Source organism: Anopheles darlingi, chromosome X (genome assembly GCF_943734745.1).
Source record: "Anopheles darlingi chromosome X, idAnoDarlMG_H_01, whole genome shotgun sequence".
Lineage (NCBI taxonomy): Eukaryota > Metazoa > Arthropoda > Insecta > Diptera > Culicidae > Anopheles > Anopheles darlingi.
Window position 1 is genome coordinate 6,550,504 of NC_064873.1, and position 15,000 is coordinate 6,565,503.

A 15,000-nucleotide genomic window follows, 5' to 3' on the forward strand; every position below is an offset into this window, starting at 1 on the left:
GCTTTTGTTGTTGTAGCGATTGTTTTTGTTTTTTTGTTTTTGCATTTCCTTTTTTATTTTGGTGTTCTCATCGTGAGAGGATGACGGCAGAAGGGGATGTGGGCAGAGGCGGTGGTGGCAAATAGTACTTAATTAACGAAGTTATTTATTAATTATGATGATGCACCGGGCACGCGGGCTGATGACACGACACACATCTCTCGAAATCACCGACATTAAATCATGTAATTAGCGTTCGCCATGCTTCGCACCCACACACACAACGACGACAACGACGACGACGCTGACGACGGTGATGGTGACGGACGCCTTCGCCTCCGGCTCGTCCCGTACTTATCCGAGTGATTAACTTGTCGGAGAGTCAAAAACAGCTCCAGGCAGCAGAAGCACCAGCAGCAGCAGCAGCAATCAGCTGCAGCGTTCGTTCGTTGATTATTCCAAACACATCCTTCGAGGAACACACCCCCGCATACCCACGCACACACACACACGCACACACATATTAATCGCATTACAAAAGCACATGGTGCAGGTGTATTCTGCGCTCGCGCTTTTGCGCGGCGCCCAATGATTTTGCCGAGAAGGGCAGAGGGAGAGAGGTATGCTTCCCACCTCACGGCGGGAGTCTCTTCACTACGTACCTCGACCTACGGCGTCACCCCCGGGCCAACCGTGGGGATTGCGACGACGGCAATCGCATCTAGCAATCGAATTTACAATGTTGGCGCATAATGGGCGCCCATGCGCAGACTGTACGTGTGTGTGTGTGTGTGTGTGTGTGTGTGTTTATTATAAGAATCATCCCCCTCTTTTACAAGGCAATATATGCTGTGATTACAAGGGATGATACGATACGGGATGATCAGCGGTTAGTGTTGGTAGTGCCCGTGGCATGGAGCGTACGCCTTGAATGGGTGTACAAGTGAGCCCGCAAAAACACACACACACACACACACATACTCAAGGGCACAGGGCAATGGCCACGGAGAAGCTCGCTCGCTCGCTCGCTCGTCTAGACCGTCAAGCCATGCCATAGGGGGCTTAGCGAGTGTCATTTGCTGCTAATCTTCTCGACTCGCGTCCCTGTCTTGACTTCGCGCTACATTCGCGCCACCCCCCCGCATACAGCCATACTACTACTTCGCTGCTGTCTGATTGGTCTGATTGGTCTCATTTTTATGTGGAGAGAGAGAGAGAGAGAGAGAAAGGCCCAATTAATCGTCGCCGGCAATCGGGTTTTTTTGTTTCCCTTCGATTTTTTTTTCTGTTGTTGGCAGAGTGTATGTGCGTGCTTGTGTGTGTCAACCGGTGTCCTGCCCGGTACGGACCAGACAGGAAGGGCAAGGGTAATGATGCCTCGGGGTTAATATCCATTTCATCCCCCATTTTCTGGGGGAGGCGGATGGGGACCGGGACCGAAGGTTTCGCTAATGCCACCACCACACTGTCTTCATCTGTCACCCGAAACCCGGGCTTCGAGCTGACTCTCTCCGCCTCCTCAATTTAAGTCCCCCGTCACGTGCCGATGTCGGTATCTATGTGTCTCCGTGTGTCATTTGAGTGCATAACTCAGACAGACCGAGAGGAAGGAAGAGAGATCGTGAGAGAAGGGGATCTAGGGGCCGTTGTTTCAGAAGCCACCAGTGACATCAATGATTCGGTATCGAATTGCTTGAAATATGCATCTTCTATACTTTGCGAGTGAAACGATTACCGATATCCGTAGAGAACACAAAAACAAGAGTAAAAAAAACACACACATACACACACACACACACACACACACACACACACACACACACACACGAAGATACAAGAAGAGGAAGATACAAAAACTTAAATTAAGGGCGAAAAATGTATAGAGAGGAGCAGCAGCAGCAGCAGCAGTAGACAGCGAGATCGTCTTATCTTATCGTTCCAGCAGCAGGAAAGGCAGCACGAAGCGCACTCGGTGTTGGAGTTGCGGGGGGGTGTGCCTGGTAAATTTATGTTAAGTAAGCCGGCTGCTGCTGCTCCTGCTATATTTTCGCTCGCCCAAAAAGTTTCGAGTCGAACAAGGTGAAAAGAAAAGAAGAAAACGGATGGAAACCCTCCCGAAACGGCAGTTCGCTGGCAGAGTGTTCCTAGAGCGGTGAAAGCGATCGAGTCAGCCACTGCTGCTGCTACTGCTGTTGCTGCTGTGTTGCTGTGTTGCTATGTTGCTGTGCTGAGTATAAGCAGCAGCAGCAGCAGCACAGGCAAATATGAATAGCAAATTGTAAATTATCCCGTCTGCCAAGAGCGCGTCTATACGGGTTTTGCGCTGCCACCGACACACAGGGTGGTGGTGGTGGTGGTGGTGGGCTCTGGGACCAAGGCCTGTGCCGGCAGTTAATTAGTGAAGCCCAAACCATTCTGTGCCTGATGCTGCTGCTGCTGCTACTGCTGCTGCTCAGCAGCATGTGCACAAGAAGCGTAGAGGGTAGAAAAGAAGAGTACCTGCTGGCAAGGGGGAGGGTAGCTGCTGCTAGCGGGGGTAAAACTTTTCCCTTCCCGTTCCGAAAAGATCGGGCAAAATGTTGGCACCCATCTTCTCCCGCTTCTCCTCCCTCCCCCCTCTCCATGGCACCTTTTTCAACTTTCATCCCTTCCTCCACGCGCGCAGGGGTTGCAATTTTCGAGGGTGAGCAGCCGGTAGTGCAAAACCCTTCCCCTCTATTGCCTGGTGTAAGGTGCATCCTGGACAGGTGCACCCTCTCTTCCTCACAAACCGGCTGTTCCCCACGAAGGGGGTGGTGGAAAAGTACAGCAACGATTTTGGTCATCTGCATTTGGTGCTGCTGCTGCTGCTGCTCTGGGAAAGTTCTCGTAAAAGAGCTGCTGGACCTGGACCATAGGCTCCCCAGTGTCAGTAGGAAACGAGTTGCAGATGCAGACGACGACGATGACGACGACGACAACGACGATGCCGCCGAAGCATTCGTTGTTTTGGAAAGATAATGTAATGTGTTGATAAGATGGTTTGCCAGAGTGAAAGTGTGTGTGTGTGTGTGTGTGTTTGTGTGTGTGTGTGTGTGTTTGTGTGGTACTCCTATGTTTGCTTGTGCAGCTGCTCATTTTCCCAACGAGCCTGGCTAGAGAAAGAGACGGGGGGGAGAGATGCTTTTCCACCAGGGTGGTGGAGGTCGGGGCCGAGGGGTGAAGGCAAAAAATGGTGTGGAGCGGTGAGCCTTCGTACACCGTCATCATCCTTGCCAGCCTTGTGCTGGTTCTTGTTTAATTTCTAAAAATTATTCAAAAGAAAATTTATCCCCACCCCCTCCTTCGTTTCTTTCCCCCCTGGTCGATCGACCATCGTTAGAGGGAGAGAGGGATGATGAAATAGATTATTCTGGCAGGAGCGAGCGTTGCGGTCGGGCGCGCTCGAGCCTGTGTCATTGACACTTTTCTTCCTTTGCGTTCCCCGGACCCATTCCCACCCTTCCCTCTCCCCCCCCCCACCCCCTCCCTTCCCTGCCAGCGGCCTAAAAAGGGCTCACCGTTTTTTTTTCTCTCTCTCTTGGAGCCTCAGCAGCCCTCTAAAAGGTCTTAAGCCTTTCTAAAGAGGCTGGTGCCCCTTCACTTCCCCCCACACCCCCCTCTCCCCCGCCCCTAAACTGGCCCGTGAACCGAAAGAATGACGGAGCACAGACTCACGCCTTTTCCTTCCCTGGGGCGTGAATAAAGAGTGAGAGAAGGGAGAAAAAGAGAGAGAGAGAGAGAGAGAGAGAGAGAGAGAGAGAGAGAAAGAGAGAGAACCAGGAAAATCGTTCATAAATGTGCTGCACGTGGTGCTGTACGCTAGCACACACTGTCCGAGAAGAAACAGAAGTAATAGGGGGGAGAAGAGGGGCGAAGGGGGATGGAATATATTTACCCCCCCCATCCTTCTTCCCGTCTCCCTGGATTACAGGCGTTTGCTGCATGCCCCAAGCAGGCCGCATTTTGCTTCAGCGTGCTGTTGCCTTCTTTTCGGGGTTTCTTGTTTTGTTCCTTCTTTTCGATGTTGATAAACGAGCATTGGAGGAGAGGTAAACGAGGGGGTTGGGAATGGGGGAGGGAGGGGCAGGGGAGTAGGATGAGAAAGAAACAGCAATCACAGGGCCCTGTAATAATTGGGGACTCGATTTACGTCACTTTATCATTAGCATTCAGAGGCCCATCTTGCGGCTTTGGGGCTAGACTAGGCCTGCCGCTGCTGTTGGTGGTGGAAAAAGATTAACTCATCGATACTACCACCACCCACCTACCCCTGCCCTGCCTTCCGTGGTACCACCGTGGTAAGGAGATTGGAGTATGCTATCCCGCGTGCGCGCGCGCCCGCAAGATGGGGTGGGGGGTGGGGGATGAACTGCTAGCGACATCGATTGCGACATTAATCGAATCGTCCTAAGCCTACTCCAGCCCTCGTCGCTTTTTCTCTCTCTCTTTCTCTCTCTCTCTCTCGCTCTCTCTGTCTCTCTGATCTCTTTGCACAACCCCCTGAGGGGTGGGGGAGGGTTCGATTCTTCATTTTGAATTCCATTTGGTCGCCTCGCGAGTTGTACGCGGGAGGCTGAGGCTAGCAGAACGGACCGTGAACGCGCATAATAACTAGCCGATGACTCGATTGAAAGGTTTCTGGTCGGCCGCTCCTCCCCTTTTACTCTACATTTCTCTCTCCCGTTGTCGTTTCAGCACTCGTCATCGTTAGCAACCCCTTGCTCATAGTGGAGTGCAGGGCGGTAGCTTGGACAGACAACAAGGGCAACAACAACAACAACAACAACAGTGAACCAGAGCCAGTGTTACAATGTTGTAATAGCACGCGTAGCTTGGGCGCAACATTGGTGTAACATTGAATATTCATGCTACGTCATTCGTGCTTGCCACGCGCGACGCGTCGCGACGGTCAAACTCATGAATTACATCAACTCCGATTGTAGATTGGGCTCGCGCGATAATGTAGGGTGACCGGATGGGGGTTGGGGCGGGGGAAGAAGGAGAGAAATAGCTTTCTTTCTCTACCTCTCGTTCTCTTTCTCTCTCTTTTTCTTTAAAAGGTCGAAAGCACTCAAGTGATAGGCGACCCCTCTCCCTCACCCCCGCCCCCTGTGCAGGTGCTACATCCTATTGGACCCTCCCTTGTTCCCGCCCCCCTCCCAAGTAATGCTAATCAGGAATGTTGCATAGCGCAGCGGTCTTATCTGCAGCCAAATCGCAAACGAAACGAAACAGGCGTTCGACGCTCCTTCTGCGCTGCTTCATCCACCGATTGTCTGCTATGGGGTGCAGGGTGGGGTGGGGGGTGCAAAGGCATCTGCAGCAGCGTTCGATAGCAAGCAGCGCTCGATGGCAAGGAATCAGCACCAGCAAGCTGCGCCCAGACCGGGTGTGGCATTTCGTGCATCCCCCCGGCGAAGGGCTGCTGCTGCTGCTACTCAGTTTGTAGCTTGTATAATGTGCGCCACATTAAGCATGCAGCACCTCGCTCGCGATGTTTTAATTTTAATTAAATCTAATCAACATTCTCGAGCTCGAAGGACGAAGGACACCGCCAGCTTACGACACGGCCAGTGGGGTGAATTGGGGGATGGGGATGATGTCGTGAAGCTCGGTGTCGATCTGCCGGATCTGCCGGATTATCAGCGTCACGTACGCGAGCGAGGGGTTGTTGCGGTTGTGTTTTGCGATGCGTCGGATCATACCCCGCCAACCCCGGAACACCGGAACCGGAAGTTTGAGTGTGTTTCCGGTAATGAGTATCACGCACGCAACCCCTGGAGCGGGTCGTGTTCCGCTGTTTGTTTGTTCCCTTTCGTGTGCGTGTGTGTAACGTGACTTCTCATGAATACGGCCACTCCACTAGCTGGAGTCTCGCGCGTTAGATTTGGGCCAGAGTGCAACCGTTAACTTGCCCTCCCTCCCCACTATCTCTATCGCCACCCCCCGCTTTCTATCCCTTTCCTTCTCTGGGCAACGCCCAGGACGAATGGAGCAGCTAAAGCATCGTTTCGGCGCTCTTCTTCATCGTGCTCCTCCTCCTCTTCCAACGACACACACACACACACACGCGCGAGCGCGCATCTTCATTAGTGAGCAACTGATTTCTATGGCTGTGTGTGAATGATGTCTTAATTAGAATTCCATTGGGAGATAAAAGCAAATGCGTTTACGCTTCGCCAGCCAGCCAGCCAGACGGCGAACTCAATTAGTGGTCGGTATTGTTGCACAAAACCGGGGGTTCGCAATCTCCCTTCCTCCCCGTCCACCCCCGTCCACCCACCCTCCGAAGGATGGTGGCGATTTTCGATCCGTTGTCCGCCATTCGCTTGATCGGCAATAGCTGGAACATTGTGATTGCAGGAAAATCGCTTCCCCGCAACCGACGCATCGCAAAGCATAAGCCTCTGCCGCTGCATCACATAAGCCTCTGGCGCCACCTCGCGGAGGCGCAATTCCATTCGTCATCCGCCGGAACCAGATGTGTGTGATCCCTTTGATGTGTGCTGGGGGGAAATGATGGCTTTCTAGCAGGCACATTAGAACTCATCGTTCAGCCTCAAGGAGGAGGTGGGTGTGAGGGAGGATGGTGGCGTGGGCTTGGATGAAGCTTGATTTATGCTGCCTTTTAACCCAGAAACCTCGACGCCTCCCACCCCCCGCCGCGCTTTTCTAACCACAAGCGCCGAAAATTCAATTCCAAACGTCCGATGTGTGTGTGTGTGTGTGTGCGCTGTGTGCAAAAAAGGAAATTCCATCCCGCGGGCCACGGAATTGGTGCCGCGTGTGCGTCGGTGTGGTGGAAAAAATAATCCCCCACTACTTTCCCTGGTTTCCCCCTAAGGAGGGGGGTACATCCCTTCTTCCATTCCATACCCTTCAACCCCCTTCAAACCCCCTCTAGCCGGGGGTGGTTTTCGTGCAATTCCTTGTGAATTCCTGTTCTCTCTCTCGTGAGCGCGCAGATGTGTGTGTGAGTGTGTGTGCGTGCAAGTTCAAATGACACACGGCACACACACACTCAGCCAGAATCCCTGCTGCGGTGACGACGCCTACGGTACCTGTCTAACCAAAGTGTCCCAGCATACGGATCTCTAGAACATACACAAACCATGTGCGTGTCTGTGTGTGTGTGTTTGCGTGTGTGGCGCTCGGCGGGTTTGGGATCTAATTTTATCTTAATTTAAAATGAAATTAGAATTTTTCGCACCATCGCACATTGACTCGGTCTGATCTCTCCGCTCCCTCAATCCCACTCCCACTTCGCTTCTTCCTTCCTACTACTACTCCTACTAGCACAGCACCAGCCAGCTTGCTCGCTGCTTGCTTTACCGGGACTGTGAAGCACAGCACATCCCATGGGGATGGGGGGGGGGGGGGGGTTGGGGGTTGGTGGGATGGGAAAATGGGAAATCCTTTCTCTCCCCTTCCCCCTCCCTCCCTCCCTTCACCCAACCACCGTTCATCTGTTCTCGGTGCGCGACCAACGACAACACACACCCGATGGTTTGATTTACCATAAAACATGGTGATGGTTCTCATGTGTTTTATGGGGTTTATGGGGAGGGGGAATCGGGGTGCGAGTAGTGTGTGTGTGTGTGTTACGAGCACGACACGCCCATGTACGTCCATGCGTATGCCCCCCCGTATGCATGTATGTCGATGTCAAACAGCTCTACGTTTGACATACAATCGAGTGGTTTGCAGGCAAATGCTGCCTGTATGTGTGTGTGTGTGGGTATGTGTGTCTGATCGACGCATCAAGAGAGGTGGTTCTATGTACTAGCTGCCTGCCTGGCGATGTTTCTACCTTCTTACCGCGGTCTCACTATCAGCACACCAGCAACAGTAGCAGTAGCAGCAGCAGCAGCAGCAGCAAAACCGATTAGTGCACTCGAGCGAGAATAGTCGGACCTACGTCTTTGGTGCAATCCACGCGGTGGCCACCATCCACTGGCCCATTCCTAGCTTGGGTTGCGGATCTCCGAACTCCGGCCTCCGGTAAATAACGATGTTGTTTGAGGGTTCTATATTATACCAGGTATTACCTTAAATTCGCTGTTTATTTTTGTCGAAAAAAAACACTTTTTTAAAAATAGAAACCCAAAACTTAATTTATTCCAAGTGTTTTCCCTCGCTAGCTACACATTTTTCTCATTTTTTTGGGCGCTTTGTGTATACAAATGACAAGAGAATTTTTCATTTTGTCGGGCAAACCACTCATCAAGCCATTTTCGAGCATTTTCATACGAATACGATTGAAATGTGCCGTTCACGGCAACCAGCGCGTGACCCATCGGCGAAAACAGGTGATAGTCTGAAGGAGTTGAACAAAAAATAACAAAAAAAAGGTGAGTTTCCCGCATATGCTCATCTAAAACAAAACTAGACATCATTATGCAAGGCAAAAGGTACGTTTTTCCATGAAATCACTTATAAAGGGCACTGATGCACGTAAACAGGTGTTGAGCCCATGTACAAAGCAGTATGACATGTCAATGAAAGCTCAATTTGCACGATATAAGTCCATCTATAAGCCCCAACAGCGGATATAAGGTTATACAACTGGTAATTAAAGCGATAAGCCAGCTGGCTCTCTCTCTCTCTCTCTATTAATCTGTCTCATTTTCTCTGTATCTCTGTATCTCTCTCTCTCTCTCTCTCTTTCTAGGTATGAAAAACGCTTCTAGGGGCAAAAGCGCTGGCCTTCCAGTACCCAGTATTCTTGTGAAATGATTCATTATGCGTTTCAAACATCACCTTTAAGCAGCATAATTCAGGGTTGCGCTTCGCTGCTGCTGCTGCTGCTGCTGCCTGTACCCTCCAGGAGTAGGAGCTAGTGAGCTACATCCCCGGGTTCGGCACCGGGTCACGGGCCGGACGAAGGCGCAAGAAGAAGCAATATGCTAATCAACGACCGTGGTGCAGAAAAGGTGGCCAAAAGAATGGTAATTCGTCACCAATTTTATGCAAGGAAAAAGCCGCACACACACACACACACACCGAATGGCAATACTAGGGACTGGCCTGGCCGGGCCGGGCCTGGAAATGAATTTGAATCCGCAAAAGGTCGCCTACCGGACAATCGCCCTCTACCGGCGGCCAGGGCCAGGGTAAATACATTAGCAAAGCTCCAGGACCACGAAAGTTAAAGCGGGGTTCGGTATAAGGTGGGTTATAGATATTTTTTGGGATCACAACCCCTGGCCCCCCCCCCCCCTGGTGGTGGTGTGAAAGAGGAGGGAAGGTGACCGGGTGGGGGGGGGGGGAAGCTCAGCCCTAAATTAGTTATGCGCCATTGATTCAATTTGCAGCGCGACCGAGCAGGGGCACAGTAGGGGATGCAGGGGTGGGAGGGGTGGAAGGGCAGAAAATTAAAAGGTAGCATAAATAACATTTTACCTTGCGACCGAGACCCAAGATCGCGGATCGCCGATAGCACAACTCCTCCTCCAGCTCCCAGCAAAGCCCTGCGCAGTTCCTGTTTGTTCGTCTGTGTGTGTGTGTGAGTGTGTATCCGTGTTTCTCGGGACTTTTTTGTGGTAGTGTTGCTGCGAAAAGAAACAACATACCTGGTTGCCCGAGAAGGCCCTGAGTGTTCCCGTGCGCTGATGGTGAACGGCATCGAAAAGTGATAACCACGCACACACACTCACACAAGAACTCGTGGCTCTTAAAGGAAAAGGAGCTCGAGCTGCTTCTCCTGCGCATCCAAAGTCCGAACCTTTGAGAACGAGAGATGCAAAAATTGCAGGATCGCCACGCCATCGCAAATGCAAGAGCATCCCCGCAGCGTGGTGTGTGTGTGTGTGCGTGCACCCCGTGTATGGCATATACCTCCCGCGAGTGGGTGAGGTATAGCGGTGAGACGAAACGAAATCGAGAATGCGAATCCGGCGAACGACAGCCCCACGTACGCACGGACGAGTGCAGTGCAACCCCTCTTCCTCCCTCCCCCACTCCCACCCACCGGAAGGGGAGGAATAAGGGTGTCAGCAAAGCTGATGGTGGAAAGGTGGACGAGGAAGGAGGATACGGGAAGCAATTGCGTGCCGTTTCCCGGGGGCCTTTTGTCGATTCCTTCGGACGGACCCACCCGGGAAAGGTTGGTGGTGGTGGTGGTGGATGACGCGATGAGGACGCCATGATTGCAAATCATGGCACGATGATTGCGAGAATGTTTTCTTTTATTTTCCCCGCTCACGCTCACACACACACATACATACCACACACTCGCGTGTAGTGTGCTGCTGAGCGAACCGCAATGTCCTGTGTCGAAAGGGGCAGGGGAAAAGGCTGGCAGCAGACAACGAGAAGCAATTTGCTGTAAGTTGTTTTATCAAAGAAGATGCGAATGAAAAAGAGACAGAGAGAGAGAGCGAAAGAGGGGATGGTTACGGTGAAAATGTGACGATGTCCTTTCGATGTGTGTGTGTGTGTGTGTGTGGCAGGCTCCTTCATCCTTTCATCATTCGGAAAGCATCGGCGGGCCAGAGACAGACATGAACGCCTTTCCGTTTCGATTGGCTGCCGGTTGCCAAGGCGCTCGGTTTGTTGGAAAAATCGGTTTTCCCTTCCTTCTGCCCCCTATCCCCTCGCCCCCACCCCATACATGCCTCTGACCTGCTTGCTGGTAGATTTTTCCTTCTTTCTTTGCTTTTCCTTGTACCGTCCTTTTCCCCCCGGAATGCAAACAATCGACCATGGGCAGCGAGGAGAGCGGCAGGTTTTCGCTACACCCCCTCACCCCATGTTGATCATGGCCCTCCATCCCTCACCCCATGTTGATCATGGCTAGCAGGTTTCAGCGCCCGCCAGCATGCCCCGTTGCCCCGTTGATCAATCAAATCTATCGATAAATATAATTTTCCCGAAACACTCTCACCACTGCCCCTTCCTCCAGTCCTGCTACTGCTCTTCACAATCCCGGTACCCGGGGTAACGAATTTTCCGAATTTGCGTTCCACCAGCGGTGTGCTTGTGTGCGTGTGTGTGTGTGCTGCGGAAGAAGAAACCCCGGGTATGTTTTTACGCGCTCCGCGTGGCGGCTTCGGGGGTTCTGTTTTTGTTTTGCGGCTCGTACACCCTCCCTCCTCTCCCCCCCCCCCCCTCTCATGGGGATTTTCTGCGTTTTTCTTCTTCGTACTTGTTTTATTTTTTATTTTTGGTTATTTATTCATCCGAGCAAGAGAATTAAAGGGGGTGGGGGGGGGGGAGGAGGGATAGGGTGAGGGGAAGGAGGAGTGGTGGAGTAAGCTTTTCCAGCCCCTCGCTTTCTGTCACGAACGGTGTGGTCGCGGCCGCGGCGATGCTCACATCAGAATTCGGCTCGGGATTCGATTCGGCCCCCGGAAACCGACTCCATCCCCTCCCCCCTACTCCAACTTCCACCTCCCCAAAATGCACTGACCGGAATGCCGCATATTCGGACCGTGATAGACACACACGCACGCACATGCACATACGTGGGTGTTTGTTGCGCGTTCGCAAATGGAAATTTTGGGGCAACACCAGCAGCAACGAAGAAGAAGAAGAAGACCAGCGAGTGGATCTCGCATTTTCCATTTGCCATTCTCGGGGGGGGGTGGTTGGCACTCGAGGCGTATTGTCGTTGTTGTTGTTGTTGTTGTTGTTGTTGTTAAATATTTCAATCCAACTCTTCGCGGATACGCGGGATTTTTATTTATCCTGTTGTCACCATCGTGCCAACCTGAAGCGCGGAGAGGGGGGGGGGGGGGGTGGTACAGGGATGGAAGCACAGAATTGGCGCGCCGAAGGGTTGGGGATGGTGGAGGTTAGCATTTTAATTGGATTGAATGCGTTACCGCCATGGGCTTCTCAGTGGGGTAGAGGGCGGGGGTGGGGACGGAGGGGTCGAGGGGCGGCATGAGGGTAAGGGTGGTGGTGGCCGGCATGAACCATCCAACCGCTGTCCATTGGGGTTGGATCTCTTTGATTCGGTTGCACCCCAAAAAAACATTTGGTCAGCTACTTGGGCTCCAGGGTTAATGATTACAATTATGGTGCCACCTTCCCTTTTGACAGAGGTGGTATCCAATGTGATTCCTTGCAGCTTACGGCGACTGATGCAGAAAACTGGCCCGCTTATGGGCCCCTTAGTGGGCCGCTGTAAACATTAAAAGACGTCGAGCGTCGAGCTTTTTTGGGGGGGAGGAAGGGGGATGAAGCGATGAGGGTGGCACGTTTATCGCGACTACAAATTTAACGACATTTTTCATTTCACAGCACCAATTCCCGGCCGATCGATGTTGATGATGTTGACGATGATGCTGATGATGAGCCTAATAATATTTTGATCCATTATGATGTGATCCCGTCCATCCGGATCCGGGATTTCCGGATCCGGATTTAGGGGGAGAGCCGCGCAAAACCGCGTAACCGCGACGTGTCCTCTGGAGGACCACGCACCAGCAAATTTCCAGCAGCAGCATCGGGGGGGCAGCGAGGCGGAGCCCTCTTGCGCTCTAGGTGGCCGCGGGGCCCTGGGTTCCGCGGGTTCTGGGTTGCAAAAGGGGTTGCAAGAGGATGAAGGGGGTGTTGGTTTTGCGGTGGCAGCAAGGATATGACATAATTTGTCATTAACGATAATCGAATCGGACGTCAACCGCCCGGGAAACTTCCCCCCTCCCCACCACCATCCCCGGGGCCCGTGTTATCGCTGTCGTCGTCGTCGTCGTGGTCGTCGACAACCGGACCCGGATGCAAAACCGAGATCGTCCTCGTGCATCATATCATCCTATGGCTCGTGGCGTGTGGGGGATGGGGAAGGGGGTTGGAAGGGATGTCGATGTCGGGATCGATCGATCGATCTCTCGGCTCGGCTCGGCTCTGGCGGGCAAATAGTCGGGCCATCTGGGCCACGCTTAACCGAGCAGCAGTTTTTGGGGGTGGAGGGTTGGGAGGTGGAGTTTTTGCGGGGTAGAGGGATGGGGGGGGGGGTGGAAAGCACCCTTAATTGATGTGCCGCTTTATTAAATCAATGAACATTTTCACTTCACTTGACCGGACCTCGGTCTCGGTCTCGGTATTGGTATTGGGCATCGAGCTGCTGCGCTCGACGTCATCGACGAGAGGCAACCGTGAGAGAGGGAGCGAGGGGCGGTTGCTGCTGCTGCTGGTCGGAAAGGAGGGGAAATTTTTGGGGCAAAATAAGTTGGTGTAATCCAATTTTCGGATCCCGGTGAGCTGCGTGGCGTCGAGTCGAGTCGAAAAAGTTTTCGGTTCCCTCGGCAGCTCAGCAGCAGCAGCTTCAAAACAACCCCCAAAAGGCCCGCGGGGGGGACCCACCAAGGGACAGTGGCAGTAGAATGTGTGGGAGGGAGGGATGGTGGAAATCAGGCAGGAGAAATCGGGGGGGGAAAACCGGAAGAAACGAACTACATACCGATAAATCGCCTCCGTAAAATGGATGAATAACAAACGTTTCGTTACCGACGTGTATCACACCGCTGACACCGTTGCAGGTGTGGAAGGCTGCACTAGCTCCCGGGTAGTCCTTTACCGTACCGTGGTAGTAGCAGTGTTCTATTTCCTGTATTCCGGCGCAAGAGAGAGAAAAGAAAGCACGAGGAAGAAAAAGAAGAAAAAAGAGACAGAATCAATACGCTGTACCCACTACCCTTGTGAGGTGCTGTTGGCCAGCAGGAACGGACGGACTTCAAGGAGTCCTTTTGTGTGTGAGGGCGCGCGCGTCTGTGTATGTGTGTAGACGTGTGTGAGTGCTTCACCAGCATCGACCAGGCCACACGCTGCACGCCTATACCCTTGGAATTGGCTTCATCTTTTCGGATCAATCCTGGAAGATCCAAAAGGCCCAAGACTCTATGTAAGACTTCTGGACCGAGATATGGCGAGTGAGAGTGCTGGTGAAGTAGGAGGACTCGAAGTTTTCCGTTTTCGGGCATGCGGGACCGTTTACAACAATACAACAAACACACACACACGCATACATACAAATCGCTGTGGCCCATGGTCGAGAACTTCCCCCGATAAGGAGCTTATAGAACGCAGAGGAGACGAGTAGGTCCAGGAGATTGACGTGAGGGGATGCTGCAAAAGTTATCACTACCCGGCAGGGGGGCGGAGGTCTTTGGCGAAAGTTGGCTAAAGTAAGGTTAAGTCCGCAATTGGCCGCGTGCCCCGTGACGTGTTCGCGGTCAAAGCCAGAGGCCGGAGTCGGCCGGGCAGGGCAGGGCAGTTCTCTGGGTTTTCGCAATCTGGGCCCGGAAGTTCCACAAAATCATTTATGACCAGCTATATCCCGAGAAGAAGAAGAAAAAGAAGAAGAAGAAGAAGCAGAAGAAGAAGCCAGAACAAGTTTCGTCAGCCTTCTCGGCCAGCTTCTCGGCTCGGCTGCAGGAGACAATTGATTTTTGCGGGTCCGGGGGGGGGGGGGGGGGGGAGGAGAAAGGATCCCCGGGACAGTCGAACGGTTTCTTCGGGGACATTGAACGGAATGGTAGGCATCCGGGAGTCGAGCGTCGTCGAGTGAGGAAGGAATTGTTTTTAACTTTTCACTGGGCAATGGCAGTGGGACGAGGAGACAGTATTTGGCTCCCCGGATCTTCATCGTCATCCCTCGAACTACCCCCGTCGCGATAGATCCTCGCGATCTCACGGAAAAGACTAGATAAATATGTATGAAGAAGGATCATGCATCACCGCCTCTCATGGAGCAAAAAACAGCAAGATCCAAGTCCAATTTCTTGGATGTCTCAAGAACAGGCGTTCTGCAGCCCGTTAGGGTGGCTGTTCCAATTTTAGTCTCCAAGATTCAGGGCCTCCCGGAGGCAGCAGTAATGGCTTTGATCAGAGCGCCAGCATTCTGCATGCCGGACAATGTAGCCTCTGCCCCCGGGGCAACCTTAGGCCCCGGAGGCAATTATCCCAGGCCCCCAGGTCAACAACTGCTACTGCTGGTGCTGCCGTTGCTCGTGTGGGTGTCTGTCTGCGAGATATGGGCTCGGGACGAATGGGTCC

At 52.7% G+C, this 15,000-nt stretch overlaps 1 protein-coding gene across 5 annotated transcripts in view; it reads right to left on the bottom strand.

Annotated features, from left to right (window-relative positions):
- LOC125959089 (uncharacterized) overlaps nucleotides 1-15,000 on the bottom strand; it is a 153,859-nt gene that overhangs the window by 32,226 nt on the left and 106,633 nt on the right. For all 5 annotated transcript variants that reach the window (XM_049691885.1, XM_049691877.1, XM_049691902.1 and 2 more), the window contains one exon: nucleotides 13,406-13,552. In XM_049691885.1, the coding sequence (XP_049547842.1) occupies nucleotides 13,406-13,552 (147 nt within the window). The remainder of the gene's footprint in view (nucleotides 1-13,405; nucleotides 13,553-15,000) is intronic.